Raw genomic sequence first — 17,260 nt, forward strand, 5'->3', positions numbered from 1 at the left:
TAGTCAATATATTGTCAAGTACAACATTTTCAGTCTCAACATAGCGTATGTACAAACTTTTTGTTCCAGCTAAAGTTAACTTTGACCGTGAATTTTGACCGTGAGGCGATAATAGTCTTTTTGCATATTCAGTTTTGTTCAATCAATGTTTTATAAATAACAATTTAAATATGAGCCTATTTTTTTATTCGAGATCATGACTAATGTATAAAGTTTTTTCATATAATATTTTATATGTGTATACTTGTTTGTATAAAGAAAAATATCTGTAGAAATAACTATTTCTAAGCTTTCTTTTGTGCCTCCCCTCGCATTAAAGTGCTTTACTAATTAGAGGTAAACTAATTAGAGGTCCAAAATGTTGTTAGTTTTAAGAAAATGTAATTTCTACTGGAGGTGTAATGTTACGAGGAAAGTTTTATCAATGATGTAAGATTTTAAGAAAGTTTTAGACTAAGTAAGTTTAAGATCCTAATTCTGGGAAGCTTATTGCAATTGGCGCTCAGAACCGAGCGAATTTCAGAAAGAGTGCAAGAAATTTGCTTCGTATGTTTATTATTTAAAGCTTATTTAAATTATTATTATTATTTACTATAGAAAAAAATTGAATTGTATCGGGGTGCTGTCTTTTTACAACTTGAAGAGAGGTATAGTGATCAATGTTTTTTTTCAGTTTTTTAAGTATCACTAAAACAGGTAACAGGTCGTAGGAATCAATGCGGCTGGTTTCGGTCAACATGTTGAACAAGACTGCAAAACAGACAGAAGTTTTTTCGCCTCAAATGGTTTTTCTCACAAAAGTCAACAATGAATAAAGCGTCTGCAAATTTTCTTGGAAATTTTAGGTTTCTATAAGACTTTTAGATGAAATTTTGGTTTTTTTCATTGCAATTATAAAGGCTGTTTTTGTTTTATTTTTCTTACAGTTTCGATATTCCGTTTTGAATTTTTACGGTGGCAACTCGTCGTTCTCGTAGTTTAAATGTCCTTTTCTAATCATGAGAATCGGCTTTATGCCATTTTGTTGAAAACAAAAATTGATTAAATTTAGTCTAATTTCGGACTTTTTTGTCTCTTTTTGAAATTTGTTTCCTAGGTTTTTTGTTTTCTATCTGCTTACCAGAATCATTGCATCGTAAAATTGTTAAATTTGATCTATTCTATGGATGTTTTTTTTATGTTAATAATTGGAGATTCTTCACTCCGTCTAAAATAGGTCCCATTCTTTAGATTAAATGAAGTACTTCTGTGTTTTACTCATTACTTTTTGTCTTTTTGTTCGTTTATTTTTTTAGTATGTCTTGAGACGTGTTGATAATCATTGATAAAACACATATATTCTCAGAACAATCATTAAACCCATTTTTGGTTGTCCCAACTTATAGAAAAGTTTTTTTAAAGTAATATAATCAGATTTTGATTTTCTACTGAGGGTATTGTTCAGTTATTGGATTTGTTGTTACTTGAGCAAAATTAATATCAATTTAATCATCTCTGAACGTAATTGTTTTAGAGTCGACAACTGTACAGATTTAGAAGCAACAATTGTTTCCAGAATTTGTTTTTTTTTGTTTTCTTTCACGTTTAGTAATTTGCGATTCAAGGGGAAATTTGGCTGTGATTAATGTCACGTTTTACTTTGAATCGGCATAGACTCTTCCCTAAAAGTAAATTTTAAAGTTTGAATTTTTATCTTCTTTTTGTTTTTGTTTCTTTTCAAATTGAGTAAAGGTCTGCAATCGAAGTCACGTTTTAGTCCTAATAGGTTTCAAAGTCTTCGTCTTCCGGCTACATTTTTCAAGACATGTTCGCGCATTTTCATGATTTGTGAATTCATATTGAGGCAATGATTTTGGTCATGACGTAACAAGAACTGAAGCAAAAATGCTCGTGGTTCTGTGGCGTGAATTTTTCTACCTCTAGTTTGTGTGTAGAGTATGAAAAGGGTGTTTGAACAAAAATTAACTTGCTCAATGGCGATTTTTTTTCTTTTGTGGCAATTTGACTTTGTGCGTTTAATTTTGTGTATTGAGCGGAATTTTGTAAACGATTATCAAAATCATTTCCTGGTGATTTCTGGATCTAGTTTTTGATCAGCCAATGAAAGTTGAATGAAAAGTCGAAACCTGCTGTTTTGAATGAAAAGTCAAAAAGTGGAAAAATGAAAGAAATTTACACGCAACTCTTTGAGAGAGAAAATATCGAAATTGGTGATCTAGCTGAGCTAAATTGTTGCTTTTTATCAGCAACAAAATCGGGCGTCTTAAGTAGTGAACACTTCTTCAAAATTGTACACTGAAAGTTTTTCTATTTAATTAGGCCATAACTTGTGGTCAATGAAGAGCTCAAACAGTTTGCTTATAACGTATCTTCAAAGGTCCTTGCAATCTAGTACAATAATAGAATTATGGTGTCAGAAAATAGTAGTAGTCGGCGTCCGCAAGGCGCAAATATAATTGTTCTGGGTTAAACCGGTTTGGTCACTTAAGACAATGGAGAGGGGGGTGAAAAAGGATCTCCTGTTTCCTTCAAAATCATTTTTCCACAAAACCCTTAATTAGTAGCAGCAATACATTCCTGAAACGATGGTTTTCTAAAATTTGCGCGTGTGTGATTAATTTAAAGTCATTTCAAATTTATGACGTATAAAATAACCTATAACTTATTTGCGTCTGAAGGATTTGAAACCAAAGCGTTTAAGGGTACCTTTTATTAGGCCAACTCGTCTTCAAACTTTGACCAAAATTTACGACTTGAAATAAGCTCAAATTACTGGTAGACTAGAGGTCGGAAAAGCTGCAAATTTTATTGCCTGCGTTCATTATGGGCTTTATTGCACCATATTGGACTTGGATGTTTGCTTCGTTAGCCAACAATTGTGGTCAATATTTGACGGAAAGCTTTGACGTGATTTGTGTGTCAAAATTAGATTTATAACTCGAAGAGAACTTTGAAAAAGCGGAGAAATTTATTTTCACGCGTAATTGCGTTTTTGTTCCTACCTGATGTTGGAAATTGTGCAAGTGAAGGCGCAAAAGCGTGAATACGGTTTAAAGCCACGTGAAATTTGTTGTTATTGGTGTCGTTAAGTTGCGAAAATGGTATCAAAAGGCGGTTTGTTCTTTTGAGGTAGTCTTTATAGCCAATTTTGGGATCAAGTGGTGATATTTTAGATATTTTATTCAATCAATATGACGTCTTTAACTTCAAAGCAATCTAATTGTAAAGTGTAACTAGTTCAAAGAATATAACTATAATATTATAACCTCTTTAAACCAATGTGCTTTTAACATGTTCATTTCTTTAGATCCTAACTTCACTTTATTTTATTTTCGCTAGAATTCGACAACATTCAACAACTTTTTTCTTTCTCTTTTACTTATTTTTTCACACTTGAGATAAAAAGTGACTCTTAAATGACAACTTCAATAGTATGTGATCGATATCAAACAAAATCCCTTTCTGATTAATATTAAATCAACAAATCTTTTAATTCTCACAAATTTTATCAAGCTGTCAACTTTTATCTGACAAAGTTAAAAAACAAGTTTGATTTTTCTTCTTTCTTAACAGCAGTTCTTCTCAAAATCAATTCAACTTCTTGTAAAAGTTTATTGTAAGACGATTTAGTTTACAAAAGTTAGAAGCGAAGTTAGCCTAAAAAACTGCTATTTAGCCGCAAAAAATGGAATTTTGTTTATATTTGACAAAAACATCCCTTTTTACAGTTATTATTTTGCAGTTTTTAAGTTCACTTTCATTAGCTTTTCCAATCGAACCACCAAAATACAATGAAACATTGGAACAGGAAGAAATGAATGCAAAACGAGTCGAGCTTGAGGAAAAATTTGGCTTCAGTTTCCAAAATTTACCGGACGAATGTATAATGTGGCTAACGTGTGAACTTCCCCAACGAACCGATTACGTCAGAAGGAAAATAAACGACCTGCCGTCTTGTCCATGCTCGTATCCAATCACGGCGATTGTTGACCCCGAACACGAGCTGCACGACTCGGCACGAAACCAGTCGTTCAAATGGCGCGAAGCAGCTGACGTCATTGAAAATTACGGGCGAGATAGTTATGGGGTCGGGAAATGTGTTCGTTCATTTGCCTGGTACTCGGACCCGAGAAATTTGGGCTCTCGAGTTTGTTGTTACGACAGCAGTTTAAATTTGATTACACGTGGGGGCGCAGCGGGGGGTTATGAACTCGTGTCGCCGGATCGGAACGCCGAGTATCACGAAATGCTGGATTATATGCCGTATGTTATTTGTAAAATGGATTGGCGTGCAGTGCAAACACAAATTACCCCAAATAATGAACAGAAATGCGCCGAAAATCCGGATGATGAAACTTACAAAGCGCAAGTGAAAAAATTGGAAGAATCATTTTCATGAAATGAACGATTGCCAAATTAAACTTAATTGAACTTTTAATTTGAATTAGAATTTGCAGAATTTCAATTTCCATTTTATCGTAGAGCTCTATTTTTGTAATGGAATATAATTGCAATGTTTTATTTTCATTTCTTTTTTGACAAAAAATGTGATGCAATATTTTAGCGCAGTGACCTAATTTCCAAGTTTCGCTTCAAATAGAACTGCGTTAGAACAAAATCTGATGAAATGTTTGGCCTATGATTATAATGACCCGAAATATATTTTTAAAACAAGCAAAAAATATCGTTGAAACTTGTGGCAAAGGAACTCATCTCCCGAGGAACAACAGAATTCTAGTTTGAAAAAACTTGATAAATGTTTTTCACAAATTGGTAAAAATTTGAGCGAGCATTGATTTTTTTCTATTTTAATGTATTTATTTATCAATTTAAAAAACAGTGATTCAAAATAGTGACAAAAATTCGTTTTAAATGGATGGTAGAATGGTAGACGTGATTACTGAACAATGAAATAAGTTTTCAGTAACACCAATGTTGAAAATTTGTTTAAAAAAATGTAGTGTATCTTTTAATTTTTCGTTTTTATTTACAATGAGCTATACTGAAAATACTTTAGATAGATGGTTTTTTTAAATTAAAAACAGTCCTTCTGAAAATTTTTAGAGCGATCTGAAGAACAACTCAAGTTCCGCAGGCACAGTTCTAATCTGTGTTAAATTGTTTTGGACCAACTAAAAAATTGAAATCCCAAAACATTAGACGAACTCCGATGGGACAAAAAATACTTCTTTAACAAAAAATTTTAAAGAAAAAAGTGCAATTTTAAAGACCGATTAACTCAAAGATCATATTCTCTTATGAGTTCAGTCCATCGAAGAGAGCTCTTGGTTCAAAAGAGAAACCTCCATATCAGTTTTGCCCCAAAATACCGCATTAACGTATTTGAAAACCTGATTTCTTAAAAAAAATTTTTAAGAATTTTTTCAATGGTTCATTCTGTACAAATTGAATTTGAATAGGTTGGTAAGGTTTAAAAAGGTCATTAAAAGGCCTCCAGTAACTTCCAGCGTATGATATAAAATGTTTTTTTTTGCAATTTTTTCCCCTTAAATGAGAGTTTTCTGTGATCCCTTTCATTTTGAATTATTATTAGGTAGCAAGTACCAAAGAATCGACTGTCAAATTCAACAAAAACTTGCAAGAGTTCGTCGCTTATCTGGCAAAAATCTTACAAGATCGAAGCTTATCTTGCAAGATTCTTGCATATCCGACGGCTATCTGGCAAGATCTTGCAAGTGATGCATAATCTTACAAGACTTGAAGGGTTCTGGCAAGATAGCCTTCGATAATAGACTATGGAAACTAGTGTTTGATCTAAGGTATCATCTGAAAAGTAATTAATGACTTAAAAAATGTAAGTTGTTTATAATTCTGTTGATAATTGATGCAGATTTTGATGCTTCAAAAACAGTTAATTTTACAGGAAATAAAACACAAGATGTAAAAATTTCAGAACTATTGTTGAATAATGTTCTTGTCATGAACTTTCCGATTCAAATTCTTCTTCAAAATACTTTGTTTGAGATAAAAAGTTCTGCGCAATTAATACGACAGGAGAAAAATATAGTTTGAAATTGGAATCGAATGGTTTTTATTAATAAAAACTGCCCGAGTTCTTTACAGAACTAAGTAATATGCAAACAAAGTAATCAGGTAAAAAACAATATTTGAAACTTTGCTGAAGTGATAACTGTTTTAAAAACACAGTATGCCACATTTGTTGAACGCACTTTTGATACCCCAATTGTTTGTTATAAAGTCGTCCGCCACAATTTTTTAGGAAGCGAGTGGGGCCAGAAAAGATAACTATTCACCGTTTGGCGTGACTCAACCGCCAGTATATAACCAATTTGGTAAGAAAACTTGAATCGCGGTGCCTTTGAAACACGTAAATTGGTGAAAATTTTTATGGATACAAACAAGCCACAGTTGGAAGAATCTGTTTAACAAATCTCAAACCTTAGTTAAACTGTCGAAAAATTTAACTAAAGAAAACATAATTCTTGTTTTTGTATGTTCAAAGATAACGGTGGTGCCATAAATATTAATAATATGGCTCAGACAATACTATACTTCTCGTTAGTTTTTTTTGAGGAATTAATGAGCTCTTTTTTAACGAGTTTTAAAAAACAAAGGTACAGCTTTGAAAAACAAAATTTTTCCTGCAACGGTTTTTTGCCGAGTATAGCATTGCCGAGCAAGAGGGACTCAAAACTACTTTTTCCATTTGTGACGTAAAAAGAATCTGTGTTTGTATTTGGCAAAACAGAGCTCTGATACCACTGTTTGCCGTATAACTTATTAAAAAAAGAATAACGGACGAAACTTTCAAGTAACAATTTCTAGCAAGTCGTCCCTTTGATTTTTACCTCTGAAATGATCGTAATTCAAAAAAAAATCTGCAATTGTACTATATACATTTCATCAAAATAATTAAGCAACTATATTTTTTTCAGATACAATTAAATACAATCAACAAGAGTTGCGTTAAGAACAATCAAAAGTGAGATTAATTTGATTAATAAGGAATATGTGAATTATTATTTGAGAAAATGCAATGCGGTTCTTATTTTGTACTGCTAGATTGAACTAATACTTTTTGAAATACTCATCATAATAATCTTTTCGGACTAAAATTGTGTAGTAAATTGCGGATTACTTGAAAATAGGCCAAATGTTTATGAAAAAAAAAACTATTAAATCTTGATCAATCCTCAAAAATTGCAAATTTACAAAAAACACAGCTTGTGCTTGGAATGTATCATTTTAGCAGAAATGAACTCGAAAAAAAAATTAAATATATATTCTTCCTCCTTTAATGTATTTTTAGAACAAACTTGTTTGCAGGATATAAGTCGTGGTAACGATATCGCTTCTATTGTTCAACTAATTACTTTAGAGTAAAGTTTGTTTGCATGACAAAACTAAGACGCTTATAAAACAAATAAAAATTAGTGACAAAATTTTTGGCACCAAATAAAGCCCGGGTTGAGGTCGTGGAAGTATAAACCAGACGATCCAGACACAAAACACCCATGACTCGACAGTCCAGACAATAATTGAAGTATGAATCGAAACTCCGGGAAATTGTGCGAAATTGTGCGAAATAGCGCGAACAATCAGAAATTGTTCGACAGTGGTTCGACAAACCAGACAGTGCGAAACTGCGCGACAGTCAGTCAATAGACCAGACACTAACAGAATTATTAACACACTTGGACACGCAGACACGCATGACACACCACACACACATAAACAATTCACCCACACACACACACACACACACACACACACACACACACACACACACACACGTACGCACACGCGCGCGCGCACACACACACACACACACACGTACGGACACGCACACACAGACGCACACACATGCACACTTACACACACACTCACACACACACACACGTACGCACACGCACACACACACACACACGTACGCACACGCGCACACACACACACACACACACGTACGCACACGCACACACAGACGCACACACATGCACTTACACACACACACACACACGTACGCACACGCACACACACGTACGCACACGCGCGCGCACACACACACACACACACACACACACACAGACGCACACACAGACGCACACACATGCACACTTACACACACTTACACAAAGGAACCACACACACGCACTCACAGACACAAACACACACACATAGACGCACACACATGCACACACGCACACGCGCGCTCACATATACACACAGGCACACACACAGAAACACAAACACACACAAACACAGCACACACACCATATACACACAAAAATGCAGTAGTAGTAGTAGTAGTAGTAGTAGTAGTAGTAGTAGTAGTAGTAGTAGTAGTAGTAGTAGTAGTAGTAGTAGTAGTAGTAGTAGTAGTAGTAGTAGTAGTAGTAGTAGTAGTAGTAGTAGTAGTAGTAGTAGTAGTAGTAGTAGTAGTAGTAGTAGTAGTAGTAGTAGTAGTTGTAGTGTTAGTAGTAGTAGTTGTTGTTGTTGTTGTTGTTGTTGTTGTTGTTGTTGTTGTATCCGTAGCGATGATCGAAATTGGAACATTACTTGATACATATTGGTTTTTCTTTAATACAACTTGACAAGTTTCCGAAAAAAATATCATTTAGTTTGGATAGTTTGAGAAATTTTGGTTTTTAAGGAGCAGCTACAAAATTAAGGCCATTTTTATTATATTTGTTGATTTTTATTGTTTAAACATTATTCGAATTGTAATGGTGCGTTGTTTTTAGGGAAGTTTGACCTTGTGTGTTTTGTGTTATTTGCAGAGCAGAAAGACTTCAAAACTCATTTATTGACAGACCAAAGTTAATGGCAAATGATGTCTTAACAATTTATACCTTAATGTTAGCGGAAAGGTTTTTTTGGCTTCAATGCAGTTTGTGGAAACTTTTGTGGAACTTTTGAATTATGCCTCAATTTGTTGTTAACTTGTAGTCTATTGAATCAGATGTCAGCGTCGTTTCAGCGCGTTTTTTTGTAAGAAGTGCATTGATTGCAGAAAATTTTAAATTCCAACGCATCTTCAGTTCAATTTCTTACATAACATCAGCGCCTTTTGAGTACAGTTCTAGTCAAAGTTTCGGCATTTTTTCAACGCATTTTGTACAAAATTTTAGCGCCAATTCAGCACATCCGCAAAAAAGTTTTTGCGTTTTTAAGGAACCGTAAAAACAATATAACTTCAGCGCATTTCTTACAAAGTTTTACCGCTATTTTAGCACATCCGTAGAATAATTTCAACGCTTTACAAAAATCAGAATGATTATGTTAGTAACCGGTTATTACGATTTACAATTTATTCGTACCAAAACTTTTAAGGCTATGTTGAACGTTTTTTGTGTGCTCTTCGGGAAACTGTGACCGAAAGAGCAATTCGCACCTATTGAAAAGAGGGCATGGTAACTGAATGCTCGGTGGCTTTGATTTCCTAAGTACTTAACATAATCGAGTTATGGTGAACATGCTTTTAATGCCCGTTTTACGTTCATTCTAATGAGCTGTTTCTTGTCTTAATTGGTTTAGTATTTGAAAAGTTATTAACGATTTTCACCCCCAAACCTCCGAAAATGGCCACATGCTCACTGCTCGATCCTTATTTTTTCTTTAATCAGAGTGTTATTGTTGTTAACCAGTTAATATGACTCGCGATATTATTGCAAAAAACTCTTAAGACTGTGGTGAATGCTTGTGATGCACCCTTCGGGAAATTATAACCGAACGAGCGTTTGGTACCAATTGAAAAAAGAGCATCGTGGTTCAATGCTCATAGGCTTTTATTTCCTAAGTACTTTAGTGAAACCATTCAATGTATATATAGCTTTGAAGCTCGTTTTCCGCGCAATCTAATGAGCTATGTTTCGTTTTGATTGGTTCAGTATTTTATAATTTATTAACTATTTTCAACCCCAATTCTCCGAAAATGACCACACGCTCACTGCTTGATCTTTAATTTTTCTTTAATCAGATTGTTTGTGTTGATAAACGGTTAACATGAGTCACAATATCATTGTAAAAATTTTTTAAGACAATGGTGAACGGTTGAATTAAAACATTTGTGAGGTACGTTTAGGCAAATTCTTCAATTAATCACTAAAAATTTAATTGATCGCAAATAAACATGATCTGAATGTTTCGCAAATTTTCACTTGTTTTCAATTGGGAAATAAATTTAGTGACTAACAACGCATTTTTCTCACGCAAGCCAGTATTCAATGAAATTGTTTGTTTAAGTCGTGAAAATTATTTGTCGGAAAATTATTCAAGATTGAATGCTGAAAATTTTATCTTTTCTTAAATTTTAATGACTGAGTTGTGTTTTAAACAACCAAACTGCTTTTTAGAAGCTATTTTTGTGCCTCTCTAATGCCATTCAAAACCTTGAAGCTAAATTATCAATTTTTGTTGTTAATTCGACATTTTTTCTTTCACGATTTACGTCAAATTTCGCTGGATGTCGTTTTATGTCAAAACCACAAAACATCATAACCTTAATTGCGAAGTGGGAAACAACTTCCAAGTTGTTTCCCACCTCTTCATTGAGATTTGCCGGAAAAAAGACCTCAGATGTGGTAAGTAAGAATATTTGCAACAGATATCCAAGCAAAATCTGCATTTGCGGAGGAAAGAACTTGTTTTATCATATTGAGAAAGGAGCTTAATTTTTTAAACTTTTCCGAATTTCTCATTCAATTTATGACCAAAACAAGTGAATAATGGCATAATCTGTTGCTTTAAGACGTGCTTCTTTGGAATGGCTAGTCACAGTCCTGGAAATATTCTTTAGAACTGTTATTTAATGATGAATGCGGAAAAACAAATCTTTTCTTAAATTTTATGCCTGAGTTGTGTTTTGTGCAATTTAACAAGTTTTTCGGCGTGCGTTTTGTGTTTTCTAGACAATATTTAAGTTGTCGAAGCTAATTGTATCAATTAATGGGGTTAATTCAACAATTTTTCTTTTTTCACGAATTCATCAAATTTCTGTGGATGTTGTTTTATGTCAAAACACACAAAACATCATAACCTTCATGGTGAGGTGGGAAATTTTTTCCCACCTCACCATGAAGGTTTGCCGTGACCTAGAACGTGGAAGACGACCAGAGTTACACCCACAATTACGGCGGGAACGCTGTTTTACGTTGTTTTGCGTCGGTTCCGGAGATCTTGGGCTTCGATTTTAGCCCAAAAAATGGGTACAGAACAGTATTTTGTAAATATCTGCTAAAGTACTGGACCAAATTAAACGAGAGTGGTCGCATTTTGTTAGTACTGAACCCTTCTTGGTTGCAGTACCTGGTTGGTTTCCCAAATCCCTAATCAAGAAGTTATTAATGTTCAAAGTTGAAATAGGTCGAATTTTTGGGATGTTCTGGGTGACCCAAATTTTCGGTACCACAAAACAGTTCATTTGCGGGAAAAATGTTAGTGTTTTAGAATCCTCAGTTAGTGAGGAGTATCCCCATATATATTTTCCATAGCGTTTTACGGAATTGAGATGGCCAAATTTGGCTCTGAAGTCAGGTCGCCATGCTTTTTTCGTCATTTGGTACCGTACCTTATAATTGCTATAACTCCTCGAAGAATGTACCGATTGGGCTCATTTTTTGATATGATGCGTATCTCGAGCAGTTCTACAAAGAGCAGTGTTGAAGGGGTTTATTTTTGTTCCGCCGTTTTAGAGAAATTGACCAGTAAAGTTGCCCTTGATTTTACCTCTAGAAGCGTTTGACAGGACTTGGTCCGGGTCCGGTCACTTATAATTTCATCACTTCTGTTATAAATTATACTGTTTTGAAAAACCCGTTTAACGCAGATTCCGAATATATATACTTTATGTATCATTTTCTGTGGTTTAGGTGTTCAATTTTAGCTCTGAACGTATTGTATCTCTCCTCTCCGGTTATTTGGTACGCTACCGTTATTTTAGTATAACTCCTAGAAGAGTTAACCGATTGGGCTCATTTTTTAATATGATGCGTATCTCAAGCAGTGCTCCAAAATGTATCAAGGGCGTTTGTTTTTGTTCAGCGGTTTTTGAGAAATTGGCCAGGGAACTTGGCCCCAGTTTGAACTCCTGAGGAGAGAAACACTAATTTGTCAGACAACATTTTTCTTCTTTCAGATTGCTGTTTGATTTTAAATTGTTGACAAAGTTTCCTGGGAACATCTGGAACGTGCCCGGATTGCTCAATGTAAGTTTCTTGTTGAAGTATAGCGTTTAAATTAGAGATTGACCACATGACTCCTTGAAAAAATGGTCTTAGCAACTGAATGCTCATCGGCTTTGATTTCCTAATTACTTGAAGGAAACTAATCATGGTATATATAGTTTTAAAGCCCGTTTCAAGTGCAATCTAATGAGCTATGTTTCGTTTTGATTGGTACAGTATTTCAGAAGTTATTAACGATTTTTGACCCCAAACCTCCGGAAATGACCACATGCTCACAGCTCGAGCTTTAATTTTTTTTTAATCAGAGTGTTTATGTTAATAAACGGTTAATATGAGTTGCCATATCATCGCACCAAACTTTTAAGACTATGGCGAATGCTTTTGATGCACCCTTCGGGAAACTATAACCGAACGAGCGTTTGGTACCATTTGAAAAAAGAGCTTAGTGGCTGAATGCTCATCGGCTTCGATTTCCTAAGTACTTTAAGGAAACTAGTTATGCTATATATAGTTTTCAAGCCCGTTTCAAGTGCAATCTAATGAGCTATGTCTCGTTTTGATTGGTACAGTATTTCAGAAGTTATTAACGATTTTCGACCCCAAACCTCCGGAAATGACCACATGCTCACAGCTCGATCTTTATTTTTTTTTTAATCAGAGTGTTTATGTAAAAAATCGATTAATATGAGTTATAATATCATCGTATCAAACTTTTAAGACTATGATGAACGTTTTTGGTGTGCTCTTCGGGAAACTATAAACGAATGAGCGTTTGGTACCAATTGAAAAAAGGGCATAGTGAAAAGGGCAAATTCTTTCATGGGGTCAAAAAGTTGTTCAAATTGAGCCAAACTTGGCATAGAGTATCCCATGTGTATGTGGAGTGTACCACAAAAAGAACTTTTGCTATAACTTGCCTAGGAAAAAAGTTAGTATTTCATACGGAAATTTGCGAATTTCGCGAATAACGAATTTTAAAAATAGGTCTTTTTTATCGGGTCAAGGAGTTGTCCAAAGTGAACCAAACTGATATCCCAAACTCCCAATACCATCTAAATTGTAATGCGAAAAGAATGGTCCGCCTAACGTTCCGTGAAAAAAAGTTCGTATTTCAATCGGAAATATCGACTTATTCGCTCATTATTCGCTTATTCTATTTTCAAAAATATAGAAACTTTATTGGATCAAGGAACTGTTCAAATCAGACCAAACTTGGTATGGAGTATCACCAGTGCAGTTAGAGTATAAAACGAAAAGAATTTTTGGTATAGCTTGCGTAGGAAAAAAGTTAGCTTTTCATACGGAAATTTCCAATTATTTCGAATAACCTGCAATTATTGAATTTTAAAAATAGGTCTTTCCATGGGGTCAAGGAGTTGTCCAAATCAAACCAAACTCCGTATGGAGTATCCCCTGTGTGCCTAGAGTCTAAAACAAAAAGAGTTTTTGGTATAGCTTGCGTACGAAAAAAATTAGTTTTTCATACGGAAATTTGCGATTATTTCCATGGAAATAATCGCAAACTTCCGTATGGAAACCCAACTTTTTTCCTAGGCAAGCTGTACCAAAAATTCTTTTTGTTTTACAATCTAGGTACTCACGGTATACTCCATACCCAGTTTGGTTTGATTTGGACTACTCCTTGACTCCATGAAAAAGACCTATTTTTAAAATTCAATAATTGCAAATTATTCGAAATAGTTGGAAATTTCCGTATGATAAGCTAATTTTTTTCCTACACCAGCTATACCAATAATTTTTTTCGTTTTATACTCTAACTGCACTGGTGATACTCCATACTAAGATTGGTCTGATTTGAACAACTCCTTGACCCAATAAAGTTTCTATATTTTTGAAAATAGAATAAGCGAATAATGAGCGAATAAGTCGATATTTCCGATTGAAATACGGACTTTTTTCCAAGAACGTAAGGCAGACCATTCTTTTTGCATTACAATTTAGATAGTACTGGGTGTTTGGGATATCAGTTTGGTTCACTTTGGACAACTCCTTGACCCGATGAAAAAGACCTATTTTTAAAATTCGTTATTCGCGAAATTCGCGAATTTCCGTATGAAAAACTAACTTTTTTCCTAGGCAAGCTATAGCAAAAATTCTTTTTGTGTTACACTCCACATTTGCAGGGGATACTCTATGTCAAGTTTGGATCAATTTGAACAACTTTTTGACCCCATGAAAGAATTTGCCATTTTCACTATTCCCTTTTTTCAATTGGTACCAAACGCTCATTCGGTTATAGTTTCCCGAAGAGCAAACCAAAATCGTTCATCATGGTCTTAGAAGTTTGATACGATGATATTGTAACTCATAATAATCGGTTTTTAACATAAACACTCTGATAAAAAAATTAAAGATCGAGCTGTGAGCATGTGGTCATTTCCGGACGTTTGGGGTCGAAAATCGTTAATAACTTCTGAAATACTGTACCAATCAAAACGAGACATAGCTAATTAGATTGCACTTGAAACGGACTTTAAAACTATATATACCATGATTAGTTTCCTTCAAGTACTTAGGAAATCAAAGCCGATTTCAAACGCATTTGAAACGGAACTTTTTGAACTTGGCGAATAACGAATTTTAAGTATAGTTCTTTTTGATTGAGTCATAGAGTTATCGAAATCAAACTAAACTTGTCATGGAGTATCACCTGTGTAGGTAGAGTGTAGGAAGAGAAGAATTTTTTCTTTAGATTGTCTAGGAAAAAAATTAGTTTTCCATACGGAAACTTGCAAATTTCGCGATCAGCGAATTTTAAAAATAGGTCTTTTTCATCGGGCCAAAGAGTTGTCCAAAGTGAACCAAATTAATATCACAAAATCCCAGTACTATCTAAATTGTAAAGTGCACCCATCCCCGGGTATCAGGGGACGCCACCAAGTGTGAACTGGGACCACCCACCACGGGTCGAAGTGGGACCACCCAGCCCCGGGTATCAGGGGAACTACTATATAGGGGTTAATTTATGTTTCTGTTTATGTATACAATTATTACAAACATTTTCGACTCGCTTGTTGGGCTACTTTTACGGATTTCTTTTTTTCTAGCTTAAACCATGAACCCAAAAAGAATTGGCGAACCCTTTGCTAGTAACCCTGATGTTGCGCAACGAAAGAGGTTTAAAGAAACTTTCTCGGCTCAGCAGTTACAAGGGCGTATCAAGAAAGAGACCGTCAGGGGGAAGAGTAGAGAGTTCCTTTACACAAATTTTGTAAATGAAGTTGCCGTCGAAACTGCACTAGTTGGCGATTCAATCGTGGACAACATTTGCTTAAATGGTTGTTCCACCTTCTCGTTATCAGGAGGCGTTGTGAATGACTTCTACGACCTGCTACCGACCATGAAGTCTTACGGGAAGATAATTCTTTCCTTAGGTGGTAACAATCTCTCGAGATATAACGGACCTGGAGAAGAGCCAGAGTCAGTATTGGCACAAATAAAGGATCTGGTGGATGCCTTCGCTAAACTTGAAAATCAGCCAAGAGTTGTCGTGTGCACAGTATTACGGAGAACAAGAGCCAATCATTCTTACATTAAGACTTTCAATGATATACTAGTAAATTCAGAGCTGTCAGTTTTCAATTTGCATCGACAAGTCTACAAGAACAGAAATTTCCTGGAAGATGGGATTCATCTGACTTTACGAGGGAGGAAAACCTACGCTTGTGGCATGAAAAAATTGCGAAAAGAAAAGTTTGGTGACGACGATAGCTTCCGCAATTGATTGATACAGTTTTTGATTTTGGGCAAAGTCTTATTTGTTTTGATTCTCATTGATCTTAGAGCTATCATGACTTGTTTTGATGTATTTTTTGATGTTTTAATTTGATGTATATTGTTACAGAAGCCTGCTCAAAATCATTTTTGACTTTCAATTTGATAATTTGTCATGTTTTGTTTATTGAATTATTTCAGAATTTAATCTGATTTTAACAGTTCGCTTTTACAATTCTCATCTGTTGAATCCCTTAAATAACTGCCAGGAGAGTTTGTTGCTTTCCTGTGCAGTTAAACTTTAGAACTTTCAGCAAATAGAATCTTCAACTTTATTGTAATTTTTGATGTTTTTAAAAGTGCTAAGAGATTGTGTTGCTTTCCGGCACAATTAAATGTAGTTACTGATGTTTTTAAAAGTGCTAGGAGAGTGTTGCATTCCGTCAGTTGAATCTCTCAAATAACTGCCTGGAGAATGTGTTGCTTTCCCGTGCAGTTAAACGTTAAAACCTTCAGCAAATAGAATCTTCAACTTTATTGTAATTTTTGATGTTTTTTAAAAGTGCTAAGAGAGTGTGTTGCTTTCCGGCACAATTAAATGTAGTTACTGATGTTTTTAAAAATGCTAGGACAGTGTGTTGCATTCCGTCTGTTGAGTTCCTCAAATAACTGCCTGGAGAGTGTATTGCTTTCCTGTGCATTTGAATTTTAGAACTTTCAGCAAATGGAATCTTCAGTTTTATTGTAATTTTTGATGTTTTTAAAAGTGCTAAGAGAGTGTGTTGCTTTCCGGCACAATTACATGTAATTACTGATGTTTTTAAAAGAGCTAGGAGAGTGTGTTGCATTCCGTCAGTTGAATCTCTCAAATAACTGCCTGGAGAGTGTGTTGCTTTCCGGTGCAGTTAAACGTTAGAACCTTCAGCAAATAGAATCCTCAGTTTTATTGTAATCTTTGATGTTTTTAAAAGTGCTAAGAGAGTGTGTTGCTTTCCGGCACAATTAAATGTAGTTACTGATGTTTTTAAAATTGCTAGGACAGTGTGTTGCATTCCGTCAGTTGAGTTCCTCAAATAACTGCCTGGAGAGTGTGTTGCTTTCCTGTGCAGTTAAATTTCAGAACCTTCAGCAAATGGAATCTTCAGCTTTATTGTAAATTTTGTTTTTTTATAAGTGCTAAGAGAGTGTGTTGCTTTCCAGCACAACTAAATGTAGTTACTGATTGATGATGTGTTAAATTTTTTGCTCTTAAAAAGTTCTAAATAAGTTCCTTAGAGTATTATGTCTAGCCAAGTTTTCTGGCTTTTCATTTCAATGAACAATGACGATGTTCAACTTCTCTCAGAAAGTTCCAAGCTTTG

At 34.7% G+C, this 17,260-nt stretch overlaps 3 protein-coding genes across 3 annotated transcripts in view; all 3 read left to right on the forward strand.

Annotated features, from left to right (window-relative positions):
• LOC142351794 (uncharacterized) overlaps positions 1–17,260 on the forward strand; it is a 338,941-nt gene that overhangs the window by 217,539 nt on the left and 104,142 nt on the right. The gene's annotated exons all lie outside the window — the stretch shown is intronic.
• Positions 1–17,260, forward strand: part of LOC142351796 (angio-associated migratory cell protein-like) — a 217,581-nt gene that overhangs the window by 5,094 nt on the left and 195,227 nt on the right. The gene's annotated exons all lie outside the window — the stretch shown is intronic.
• LOC142351695 (isthmin-1-like) lies at positions 3,815–4,399 on the forward strand. The gene has a single exon (XM_075403838.1). It carries the CDS (start codon positions 3,815–3,817, stop codon positions 4,397–4,399), a length of 585 nt encoding a protein of 194 aa, XP_075259953.1.

Source organism: Convolutriloba macropyga, chromosome 13 (assembly GCF_964194025.1).
Source record: "Convolutriloba macropyga chromosome 13, txConMacr16.3, whole genome shotgun sequence".
NCBI classification, from domain to species: Eukaryota; Metazoa; Xenacoelomorpha; order Acoela; family Convolutidae; genus Convolutriloba; species Convolutriloba macropyga.

Excerpts from the sequence above, each read along its gene's own strand:
- LOC142351695 (XM_075403838.1), top strand. The coding sequence starts at position 3,815 with ATGAATGCAAAACGAGTCGAGCTTGAGGAAAAATTTGGCTTCAGTTTC.